Source organism: Dryobates pubescens (genome assembly GCF_014839835.1).
Source record: "Dryobates pubescens isolate bDryPub1 chromosome 41 unlocalized genomic scaffold, bDryPub1.pri SUPER_41_unloc_1, whole genome shotgun sequence".
NCBI classification, from domain to species: Eukaryota; Metazoa; Chordata; class Aves; order Piciformes; family Picidae; genus Dryobates; species Dryobates pubescens.
This window is the reverse complement of record NW_026530685.1, coordinates 200,752-212,018: the sequence shown is the minus strand read 5'-3', so window position 1 is coordinate 212,018 and position 11,267 is coordinate 200,752. Positions and strand designations below refer to the sequence as shown.

Below are 11,267 nucleotides of genomic sequence, written 5' to 3'. Positions count from 1 at the left end.
GCCGGTCTCACCGTTCCGGCCGCGCTCATTGGTGGTTCCCGGCCGCGCAGGCTCCCATTGGCTCCCCGAGCCCAGGAAGTGGCCGGGCGGCTCCCGCCTCCCCTCCCCGGCCCCTCCGGGAGCTTTTCGTCGCCCAGGCCACGAAGTTTGATCGCGGGGGAGGTTTGGGGGCGACCTTGGCTCAGGGTAAGACCTGGGTTTTGTTCCTTAGTTCCGAAGCTTCGCGCCGGGGGCGGCTTTCTCGCTGTTTGCGCGTATTCTGCGGAGGAAAACCGCTGGGGTCTCGTTGCGGCCGCAGGGGGTGTGGAGTGCTCGGGAGGGGTTGGGGGCCGGACGTGAGAACCCCCGGGACGAGGCGAGTGCCAGCTGCGGGTGGGCAGCGCGTTGGGAGCCAAGGGCTATGCCGGGGAAGGTGCTTTTCGACATTGCCCTGGGCCGCTGCCGGGTGTCTCGCATCTTGGCTGGGGTGAGGACCTCGCCTCTGCTTGGAGTGCGCGGCCGAGGGGTCCGCAGGGTGGAGGTCTCGGCTGTGGCTCCGAGCTCTTCTCTCCCTGAAGCTGCCACCGTCTCCTCAAGCATGGCCGCTGCTTCATTGCCTGGTACGGCCGTCCTGGGCAGGGTGAGCCAGAGTTCCTGGGTAGGAGGGGCGAGTGACCCTTGTAGTTGTCTGAGCCTCCCTGGAGCCTGGGCTGGGCCCTCGGGCTGTTGAGCTGTCGTAGGGCCGCGTGTTTGGAAAACACGAGGAAAAGCAAGGTGGGCAGAGCTTGGCTCTCTGTGTCCAGCTGGAGGGGAGATGACGACGCTGACACGCCGAGCACGGCGCGCTGAGGCGGGAGGGAGCTCGCACAAGCAGCCTGACGGTGAGGAAGATGGAGCTGCAGACAGAGACCTGAACGAGGAGGAACCTGATGATTCCAAAGATATCCGCCTCACACTGATGGAGGAGGTGCTGCTTCTGGGGCTGAAGGACAAGGAGGTAAGGCTGGCATCTGGCAGCTGCATGCACGGCGGTGGCAGCGCTGCCTTGGCGTCCCTGGAGGTCAGGCTTGAGGTGAGCAGCAGAAGGGATCATATGGAGCCCCCTGGATGGTCTTCAGCAAAGCCACCTGCTCAGTGCCAACCACCTTTGCCTGCAGCTGAGTTCTGCAAGTGCTGTCCCTCTGTCTCTGCCATGGGGGCTGTGGGGAGCAGCTGGAGGTGAGGAGTGCCTCGTGGCATTGTGTGGCTGCCATCTGCATTGTTCTTTGCCAGGGTCAAAGGTGTGTGGTGGAAGGAGCCTCACCCTATGCATCAAGTGGTCAGTGTCCACTTTCCTATCCAACCCCCCCTGCTGAAACACCCTGAGCTCAATTTCCACTTGGTTGAACACTGCTGCAAGTTACAGCAGGGGCAGGTTTGGAGAGCACAGAGCCAGGCAAGGGAAGGTAACAGGAGGGAGACTTGGAAGCAGTGATGGCAGAGGAGGTGGGAACCAGGTCTCTGTTTTACAGGCTGCTGGTTTCCTTAGCCAGGCAGGGGGGCTGGGGACCTTTGCTGGGTGGTTGTCTTGCCTCTGTGTGCAGTGCCCTGGCAGCAGTGGGCAAGCTTTGCAGCTGATGATCTGGGGGGGTGGGGTGGGGGTGGTTCTCTGCAGGAGAGTGACCCTGGTCAAACTGAATTGGCTTCTGTTTGTCAGCCAACAGGAGCTCAGTTCTCAGCCATGCCTAGAATGAGCTGTGGGGACTGGAGATGATCTCTTGTGCTGAGTTCTTGGAGATGCTTGGCCCTTATCATGGAACCACAGAATGGGTTGGGTTGGGAAGGACCTTCAAGATCATCCAGTTCCAACCCCATGCCATGGGTGCTCAAGGCCTCCTCCAGCCTGGCCTTGAACACCTCCAGGGAGGGGACATCCACAGCCTCCCTGGGCAAACTGTTCTGGTGTCTCCCCACCCTCACTGTCAACAGCTTCTTCCTGATCTCCAGTCCAGATCTCCTCTCTTGCAGCTCAGCTGCTGTGTTGCCAATGCTTTGTCTTCCTTAGCACATGCATCAGCTCCATCTCTTTGGGGCAGTCTGCTGCTCCTGTTAAATAGAAGAGGAAACTGAGGCCACAGGAAGCTAATCAGTTGCCCAAGGCCCTCCTTGGGCTGGTGGTGGCAGAGGGGAGCCTTGAAGAGAGGTTTTTCAGCTCCTGGAGCACTCTTCCTGTGAGGGCTTCCTTCCTCCCACTCTGAGGAGAGCAGGCACCGTGGGTGTCAGAGCTGTGGTGGATGAAGCTCCTCTTCATCCATGTCTCTGGGTGGGTATTAAGCCACTGTGAGGTGTTTGAACTTCTTTTCCCAGTTAGTCTGAGCTGCTGCCCTGCTGTCACACAGAGCTGCTCAGGCCGTGGCTTCTGATGGGGACCACACTTACAGGTGTGGCAGGGGAGGGCTCAGGGCTGTGTGGGTGAGAGAGGGCTCCTGGCTGCCCTGTTTCACAACCCCAGATAAGGTCTGGGGCTTGCTGGCAGGAGGGGGCAGGGCTGGGAAGGGAAGGTGCAGGCAGTTTTGGAGCAAATATTTGAGCAGGGCCCAGGAGCTTGGCAGGATCTGCTTCCTTCCTGGGCTAGTTGGTAGTGAACTTGGCTTGGTTAATTCCTGCTGGTTCCTGGTAATGATCCTTCAGCCACCAGGAAGTTAGGAGAGCACAACAGGTGCAAAAAAAACCCAACCCAACCTTGCTGGGGTTTCACCCTCTCCCCTCCCCTCCCAGCCTCTCCTTCCGCATTCCTCCAGCTCAAAAGGAATCAGAGGAGCACAGAACTGCCAGGGCTGGAAGGGTCCTCAAGGCTCAGCCAGTCCCAAGCCCCTGCCCTGGCCAGGGACACCTCACACCACAGCAGGCTGCTCACAGCCACCTCCAGCCTGGCTGCAAACACCTCCAGGCAGGAGGCTGCCACCACCTCCCTGGGCAGCCTGTGCCAGGCTCTCACCACCCTCCTGGGGGAGAGCTTCTTCCTCACAGCCAATCTGAGTCTCCCCACTTCTGGTTGTGCTCCATCCCCCCCAGTCCTCTCCCTCCCTGACACCCTGAAAGTCCCTCCCCAGCTTTCTTGGAGCCCCCTGCAGGTCCTGGAGGATCAGGGGATACACTTCTCTGTTCTTCACTCATGGTTTGATGATTGGGGTAAAGCCAAACCAGGAGAATTGGAGCCACAGCCAGGGCTGCAGTGGAAGTTCATCAGGTCCCAGCCTGTCCCTCCAGGAGAGGTGGCTGCAAGAATCACAGAGTGGTCCAGGCTGGAAGGGAGCTCCAAAGCTCATCCAGTCCAACCTCCCTGCAGTCAGCAGGGACATCCCCAGCTAGATCAGGCTGCCCAGAGCCCTGTTGAGCCTCACCTTGAGTAGCTGCAGGGAGGGGACCTCCCTCACCTCCCTGGGCAGCCTGTTCCAGTGTTCCACCACCCTCCTCTAGTCTGACTCCAGGAGCTTCCAACTTGTTTGCTTTCAGCCCCTTACTGTTTTCTCAGGGTAACTTCTCTTCCAGCTCAGTGAAAGGCAACTTCTGGTCCCCTCCACACCTCCTTCTGCACAGCAGGTTCCTGAGGTGTCTGTGCCAGAGCACAAAGAAGCCCCAGGGGTGTCTGCCGCGGAGGGCAGTCAGCAGGGCAGGGATGAAAGGTTGCTTTGTCTTCCCTCACAAGGAAACAAAGCAAGCAAATACAGATTGATTTTACTGGGGCTTGTTTCCAGTTCTTTGTGTGGCTCTGTGTGCTGCACAGGCAGAGCAGCCTGGTGTCCAGGTGCAGTGGGTAAGCAGACCTGCTGGGCACAAGGCTTGGCCCTCACCCAGTGGGAAAGCTGCTGTGCAGGAGGGCTGCCTGTTCTCAGCCTCCTGTCCTTAGGAAGGAGGCTTGGGAGGGTGCTTTGTGGGCTGGTAGCTTTTGACCTGCCCTCCATCTCCTCCTGCCTTGTCCCTTCCCTCCTGCAGGTGTTCAGGGCCAGGCTGGATGAGGCCTTGGGCAGCCTGGGCTGGTGGGAGGTGACCCTGCCCACGGCAGGGGACTTGAGCTGGCTGAGCTTCGAGGTCCCTTCCAGCCCAGCCCAGGTTTCATCCTGGTGCCAATGCCAATCTTTTGGGCTACAGTTTCAGCCCAGGTCCCTGCCCCATGCTGAGTGGGAGCTGCTTTTTCTGTGTCTTGCTCCCCCCTTATCTTCCTTCCCTGGACTCAGAACCTCTAATTGCATTGCTGCTTCCTTGTGGCTCCTGTTTCCCAGACCTCTGGAAGCTGGGAGAGGCAGCTGGGCAGGATGTGAGCAGGCTGGGAGGGGTGGTGGGTTTTGGCAGGACTCAGCTGCCCATTTCTCCTCCCCTCTGCATGCATCCTCTCCCCACAGGGGTACACCTCCTTCTGGAACGACTGCATCTCCTCGGGCCTGCGGGGCGGCATCCTCATCGAGCTGGCTCTGCGCGGCCGGATCCAGCTGGAGCCACTCTCCCTCAGGAGGAAGAGGCTGCTGGAGAGGAAGGTGAAGGTGCCACAGGAGCTGGGCCTGGCAGCCTGAGCTGCCTCAGGGCTTTAGCCCTGCCCCCTCAGCCGGGGCTGGGCTGTTGGGGGGAGCGGTGGATCTGTGTCCGGCCTCAGGCCATGCTCCCATGGTGTCCTTCCAGGTGCTCTTGAAGTCAGATGTCCCCACTGGTGATGTGCTGCTGGATGAGACCCTGCGACACATCAAGGCCACAGAGCCTGCAGAAACAGTGCAGACCTGGATAGAGCTCCTCACTGGTAGGGCCACCCTGAGAGGCGTTTCCTCAGCTCCCCCGGGGCCTGCCCCTGCCCCTTGGCACAGCTTGGCCACTCCCTTGCTCCACTGCAGGTGGTCAGAGACTGACAGCAGAGCTGAGGAACATAGAATGCACCTTCAGAGCTCACCTGCTGCAACCTCCCTTCAGTCAGCAGGGACAGAACCATACAGCTGCCAGGGCTGGAAGGGGACCCCAAGGCTCAGCCAGTCCCAACCCCCTGCCATGGGCAGGGACTCCTCACACCACAGCAGGTTGCTCACAGCCACCTCCAGCCTGGCTGCAAACACCTCCAGGCAGGAGGCTGCCACCACCTCCCTGGGCAGCCTGTGCCAGGCTCTCACCACCCTCCTGGGGAAGAGCTTCCTCCTCACATCCAATCTGAATCCCCAGCTAGATCAGGTTGCTCAGAGCCTCTTCAACCCTGACCTTGAAAGTCCCCAGGACTGGGGCCTCCACCACCTGGGGCAGATAATGGTTTCCTGGGTCTGTTTTGGTGGGAGATCAGTGGAACCTTGCTCCCCATTGCCTCTTCTTTCATCCTGAGTCTTCACTAAGCCTGGGATCCAAGGTCCTAGGCAGAAGAGGCTTTCCAAAGGGACCTGCAGCTGGTGGCTGCTGGGAGCTTTGCCAGCTTGGACTGATGGGAGAAGTGGGTCAGAGGCACAGGATCACAGATAACAGAGGTGGGAAGGGACCTCTGGAGATTCCTGAGTCCAGCCTCCTGCAGAGCAGGAGCACAGAGCCCAGCACAGCTCCCACAGGAACACATCCAGAGGGGGCTGGGAAGGCTCCAGGGAAGGAGACTCCACAGCCTCTCTGGGCAGCCTGCTCCAGGGCTCTGTGAGCCTCACAGTGCAGAAGTTCTTCCTCCTGCTGAGCTGGAACCTCCTGTGCTGGAGTCTCCATCCCCTGCCCCTTGGCCTGTCCCAGGGCACAGTGAGCAGAGGCTGTCCCTGTGCCTCCCTTCCTCACCCCCAGCCCTCAGCTAGCTACAGACATTTCTCAGATCCCCTCTCAGTCTCCTCTGCAGCCTAACCACCCCCAGGGCTCTCAGCCTCTCCTCCCCAGGCAGTGCTGCAGCCCCTTCCTCATCCTCACAGCCCTCCCCTGAACCCCCTCAGCAGATCCCTGTCCCTTCTGACCTGGGGAGCCCAGAACTGGATGCAGTATTCCAGGGGAGGTCTCCCCAGGGCAGAGCAGAGGGGGAGGAGAACCTCCCTGGCTCTGCTGGCCACACTCCTCTGCATGCCCCCCAGGACCCCATTGGCCTTCTTGGCCCCCAGGGCACATTGCTGACCCATGGGGAGGTTGTTATCCACCAGCACTCCCAGGTCCTCCTTGGGGCTGCTCTGCAGCAGATCTCCTCCCAGCCTGTCCTGCTGCAGGTTTAGTCAGGCCAAGGGGTCCCAGGATGTTAGGGCTTGGAAGGGACCTCTGAAGATCACAGAATCACCAAGGTTGGAAGAGACCTCAAAGATCACTGAGTCCAACCTGTCCCCACAGACCTCATGACCAGACCCTGGCACCAAGTGCCACATCCAATCCCCTCTTGAACACCTCCAGGGGTGGGGACTCCACCACCTCCCTGGGCAGCACATCCCAGTGGCCAACAACTCTCTCTGGGAAGAACTTTCTCCTCACCTCCAGCCTAAACCTCCCCTGGCACAGCTTGAGACTGTGTCCTCTTGTTCTGGTGCTGGTTGCTAGAGAGAAGAGCCCAACCCCCACCTGGCTACAGTCTCCCTTCAGGGAGCTGCAGAGAGCAATGAGACCTCCCCTGAGCCTCCTCCTCTCCAGGCTGAACAACCTCAGCCTCTCCTGGCAGGGTTCCTGCAGCGGGCACCAGGCTCGCCCGGGGGTGGGGGCTGGGGGGGCACAGCCATCCTCCCCCCACCCCCCCAGCCTGCAGCTGAGTCTCCTGTCCCGCAGGGGAGACCTGGAACCCCTTCAAGCTGCAGTACCAGCTGCGGAACGTGCGGGAGCGGCTGGCCAAGGCGCTGGTGGAGAAGGGCATCCTGGGCACGGAGAAGCAGAACTTCCTCCTCTTCGACATGACCACGCACCCGGTCAGCAACGCCGCCGAGAAGCAGCGCCTGCTGCGGCGCCTGCAGGACAGCCTGCTGGAGCGCTGGGTCAACGAGCCCCGCCGCATGGAGCGCCGCACGCTGGCGCTGCTGGTGCTGGCTCACTCCTCCGACGTGCTGGAGAACGTTTTCGCCAGCCTGGCCGACGACAAGTACGACCTGGCCGTCAACAGGACCAAGGACCTCCTGGAGGTGGACCCCGAGGCGGAAGCTGCCAAAGCCAAGGGGGCAGAGATGATCTGGGCCGTCCTGGCGGCTTTCAACAAGTCCTAAAGAGCCTCCGGCCCGGGGCTGGGGGAAGCTCTGCCTCGGTGTGAGGCCTGGGGATGTGTGGGCGTGGAGCTCCCGCGGCAGGGTGCGGAGTTCTCGCTCCCTCCTCCAAAGGCCAGCGCCTCCGGGGAGAGGTGGTGGTGGTTCTTCACTCCCCTCGCAGGACTTCTTGCCTGTGGGCTTTGTTCTGAAGCCAGCAGAGAGCTGGAAGATGGCAGAGCCCAGCCTGGGCTAAGCCACAGCAGGAAAGGGGCTGTGGAGCAGCCTCCGCTCCCAGCTGGTTTGGCTGCCTCCGTGGTCCCCTCTTCCACGCACAGGACTTGGCCTTGGAGCTGCCTGGGCAGCGTGAGCTCCTCTGTGACACTCCTAGAACAGGCTAGGGGCAGAGGAGCAGGCAGGGAGCTGCTTTGGGGGTGCCTGGCAGCTGGGACCGCTCCATGGGGCAGCCCAGGGCCCTCAGCACTACTGAGGAGCGGCTGTGGAGCCCTGCCCCGGGGTTGCACCCCTGTCACACCCCTGCCCTGCCCCGGGGTTGCACCCCTGTCACACCCCTGCCCTGCCCAATGAGAGGAAAACTGTGATTTTTTATTTTTCTCACCATTATACTCTCCTGCAGTTCCTTTAAATGCATTTCTCTGCGGCCCCAGGGGCTCCTGTGTAGTTCATTCTGGTGCAGCCGCCCTGGGGTGCTGGCAGGGGCTAAAAGGTGGCCCAGGGGAGGTCCCGCGCTGGTGCCACTCCTGTCACGACCTTGCTAGGTGGTCTGAGCTGCAGCTCCCTGCCTGCACCCAGTGACCTGCTCCTGGCCCCGGCGCTCTTCACGGGGGCTCCCCGGGCTCCATTTGCGTCTCCATGGGCCTGTCCCCTGCGCTAGGGCTGTCCCTGGGAAAGGCTCCCCCGAGCCTGGCTGGTGCGTTCGCACTGCTGTGGGTTCCAGGCCTCCCCAGTAGCTCCTGCAGCCCCGGGGTGCTTGCTGTGGCCCCGCTGCCCGGCCCCGGGCTCCGCTCCTCGCCCCTTCCCGCAGCGGTGCGGCAGCCCCGGCCTCCGTCCTGCCCACGTGGTGCTGCCTTACTTCCCATTGGCCAACGGTTCCTCCTCCTCCCTTCCCCCGCGGGCCCTGGTTGGTCAGGTATGATGTCACCCAGGCCGCCTCCCTCTGCCTATTGGGTGGCGCTCCTGTCCGTCAGGTAGCGGAGGCGGTAGGGGGCGGCGGCGGCCATTTTGGAGTAGAGCGCGGGGCCGAGCGGAGCGGGGGACGTGCGGGCGCGGAGGCTGCCCCTCCACCGCCGCTATGGCAGCCCCGATCGGTACCGGCGCCCGCGCGGGAGAGACTGGACAGGAGAAACAGGTAGGGAACCGCAGGGTCGGGCAGGACCGGCTCCCATTGGCTTAGCCCCACACAGCACTGTGCGGCTATTGGTTGCTCCTGGTGTCCGTCAGATGTGCGCTAGTCTCTCACTGGCCGAGGGGCTGGGGAGGGCGGGACTTCCGGCAGGGTCGGTGCGTGACTGGTTCCCCGTGGCGGCGTGGGGAGGGGGCTGGAGGGGCCTGGGGAGTGCGGGGGTGGCCTGGCCTGGCCTGGCTGCGCCCCTCGGGGGCCAGGGGTACGCGGGGCTGCCGTAGCCGCCCCCGAGAACCGGCGCTGGCTCCAGCCGCCCCCAGCTTCCCTGCCTGGCCCACCGCGGGGGCTGTGCCGCCAGCCCTGGCCGCGGCTCCTTGGCTGCCCCGCAGGGGCGGAGCTGCCCGCGGGCCCCGGGCGTACCGGGCCGGCTGCATCGGCCGCTGCATCCCCGTGCCCTGATTACCCCCGGGGCAGTCGGCCCTGCTGCGGGGCGCAGGCAGAGCTGCTGCCATCCCCTGCCGGCAGCGCGGGGTTGCTCGGAGGAGCCTTTCCCGTCTCCCCGGCGCTGGTTTAGCGCTGGGGGAGGGTGCGGGGAGGAGGCAGATGTGCTGCACGCAGGTGGGCGCTCAGCCTCCCGTGAGGGGGGTCGTGAGGGGAGGCACAGCCGAGGGTGTTGAAGGACTCTCCAGCCCCTTCTTTGTTTTCCAGGACACACAGGAGAAGGAAACTGTCAGCCCCGAGAGAGCAGAAGAGGCAAAGCTGAAGGCCAAATACCCCAACCTAGGCCAGAAGCCTGGAGGCTCTGACTTCCTCATGAAGAGGCTGCAGAAAGGGGTATTGGTGTTTGCTCCCTGTCCTTATCTCCCTTCCTGGCACGGGCAGGCAAGCTCCAGCCAGGCCAGAGCACCACCACCACATTCTCCAGGGCAAAAAGTCATTTCAGGCCGAGGGGGCAGGTTCCTGCCAGTGCCTGAGCTGCACTGGCACCCAGCAGCCACAAGCTTGAAGCACTGAGGGCTGCTGTGGTCAAGCACAAAGGGCTTCTGCCTGCTCAGAACCCCAAAGCTGCCACCTCTCAGGTGGTTTTGCTCTGTGTATCTCCCCCAGCAGAGGACTCCACCCCATTCTCCACATCCTGGCCTGGCACCTGGGGTCTGCAGGCAGAAAAGGTGCAAGAATCCCAGGCTGCCTGCTGCCCTGCTCCCCAGGGTTCAGTAGGCCACTGAGGTGCTTCAGGCTTGAGTCATTGCCCTCTGCTCTGCCTGTGCAAAGGGCACTGAGCACAGCAGTGAGTCAGCTGGCTGCAGCTCCATGCTGGCACCAGTGTGAAAAGCCAAACCTCTGACTGTACTCCCTCCAAAGGCCTCCCCAGGAGCCAGCTGCATAGAATGGTTTGGGTTGGAAGGGCCCCTGAAGATCCTCCAGTCCAGCCCTGCTGCCAGAGCAGCATCACCCAGGGCAGGGCACACAGGAACACAGCCAGAGGGGGCTTAAAGCCTCCAGAGGAGGAGACTCCAAACCCCTCTGGGCAGCCTGCTCCAGGCCTCCAGCAGCCTCATGCTGAGGTGGAGCCTCCTGGGTTCCAGTTTGTGTCTGTGCCTCTCATCCTATCCCAGAACACCACTGAACAGAGCCTGGCCCCTTCTTGCTGCCCCCCTTCAGAGGTTTGTAACCATTGGTCAGGTTCCCTTCTCCAGGCCAAACAGCCCCAGGGCTCAGCCTCTCCTCCTCAGCCCTGCTCCAGTGCCTGCAGCATCCCTCCCAGCCCTTTTGAATGGAGCAGAACTGGAAGTGGGGAGCTGGAGACTGGCTGTGAGGAAGAAGTTGTTGCCCAGGAGGGTGCTGAGAGCCTGGCACAGGCTGCCCAGGGAGGTGGTGGAAGCCTCCTGCCTGGAGGTGGCTGTGAGCAGCCTGCTGTGGTGTGAGGAGTCCCTGCCATGGCAGGGGGCTTGGAACTGGCTGAGCCTTGAGCTCCCTTCCAGCCCTGCCAGCTCTGTGCTGCTGTTTGTGGCCTCTGTGTCTCTGCTGCTGCAGCAGATGAAAGTAACCCAAACTCCTCTCTTCTTCCAGCAAAAGTACTTTGATTCTGGTGACTACAACATGGCCAAGGCAAAGATGAAGAACAAGCAGCTGCCCAGCATGGGGCCAGACAAGAACCTGGTGACAGGAGACCACATCCCCACGCCTCAGGACCTGCCCCAGAGAAAGTCCTCCCTTGTCACCAGCAAGCTGGCAGGGTAGCCTGCACCCCCAGGCTCTTGGGTTTTGCTTCTCCTTCCTCTTTCTTTTCTGTTTTCTTTGGTCTTTTCTTTTCCTTTTGGCTCAAATGGATTGAACCTCACAGTCCCAGAGGGGTGGGAGCACCCCATGTAGTTCTTGTGAGTGCTTACAGTGAACCCCCCCAGAGAAGGTCAGCAAGAGGCATCCCTGGCCTGGGACTCACAGGGAGGCTTGAGCTTGGCTTTAGCCTTAAGCCTTCCTGCTGTTTGAAACCATCCTCACCTGCAGAGCCACTCAAGTGCTGGCTTCTCCTTGGGGGTCCAGGAGGAGGAAGCAGGAAAGCCTTGAGGGAAGTCCTGTGCTGGGCTCTGGGGAGAGCAGAGCAGGGAGCTGTGGGGTGGGGATGCCTGCAGGGGAGGGGCTGGGTGGGCAGAAGCTGTGGTAGAGGGTCTGGAGCTTGGGGTGGGGGTGGGGGAGGTGCTGGAGCTTCACAGGGAAGAGCCTGGCTGATGGGCAGGGAGGAGGAGGTGGCTGTGTTGCTGGTGCAGTTCCCAGGCTCTGCTCCCTGCTGGCAGAAGGAG

General features: G+C 62.0%; 2 protein-coding genes across 3 annotated transcripts; both read left to right on the top strand.

Annotated features, from left to right (window-relative positions):
* The first annotated feature begins 84 nt into the window (after positions 1-84).
* Positions 85-7,142, top strand: GOLPH3L (golgi phosphoprotein 3 like). Of its 2 annotated transcripts, XM_054179147.1 has the most exons (5): positions 85-186; positions 783-976; positions 4,362-4,493; positions 4,636-4,750; positions 6,700-7,142. In XM_054179147.1, exons 2-5 carry the CDS (start codon positions 794-796, stop codon positions 7,125-7,127), a joined length of 858 nt encoding a protein of 285 aa, XP_054035122.1. In that variant the 5' UTR covers positions 85-186; positions 783-793; the 3' UTR covers positions 7,128-7,142. The 2 variants fall into 2 exon arrangements, with proteins under 2 accessions (XP_054035122.1, XP_054035121.1); XM_054179146.1 differs by lacking the exon at positions 85-186 and having other exon boundaries at positions 719-976.
* A 1,026-nt stretch (positions 7,143-8,168) lies between these two features.
* ENSA (endosulfine alpha) lies at positions 8,169-11,011 on the top strand. Its single transcript, XM_054179156.1, has 3 exons — positions 8,169-8,472; positions 9,175-9,300; positions 10,537-11,011. The coding sequence occupies exons 1-3, from the start codon at positions 8,416-8,418 to the stop codon at positions 10,705-10,707; spliced, it is 354 nt and encodes a 117-aa protein (XP_054035131.1). The 5' UTR covers positions 8,169-8,415; the 3' UTR covers positions 10,708-11,011.
* Positions 11,012-11,267: the final 256 nt, after the last annotated feature.

What these genes read in the sequence shown, in the direction of transcription:
- GOLPH3L (XM_054179147.1), top strand. Translation starts at nt 794, where the DNA reads ATGACGACGCTGACACGCCGAGCACGGCGCGCTGAGGCGGGAGGGAGC. An exon ending in TGGGGCTGAAGGACAAGGAG is followed by an intron (nt 977 to 4,361) that starts GTAAGGCTGGCA and finishes CTCTCCCCACAG; the next exon opens with GGGTACACCTCCTTCTGGAA. An exon ending in CTGGATAGAGCTCCTCACTG is followed by an intron (nt 4,751 to 6,699) that starts GTAGGGCCACCC and finishes CCTGTCCCGCAG; the next exon opens with GGGAGACCTGGAACCCCTTC.
- ENSA (XM_054179156.1), top strand. Translation starts at nt 8,416, where the DNA reads ATGGCAGCCCCGATCGGTACCGGCGCCCGCGCGGGAGAGACTGGACAG. An exon ending in AGACTGGACAGGAGAAACAG is followed by an intron (nt 8,473 to 9,174) that starts GTAGGGAACCGC and finishes TTTGTTTTCCAG; the next exon opens with GACACACAGGAGAAGGAAAC. An exon ending in TGAAGAGGCTGCAGAAAGGG is followed by an intron (nt 9,301 to 10,536) that starts GTATTGGTGTTT and finishes CTCTTCTTCCAG; the next exon opens with CAAAAGTACTTTGATTCTGG.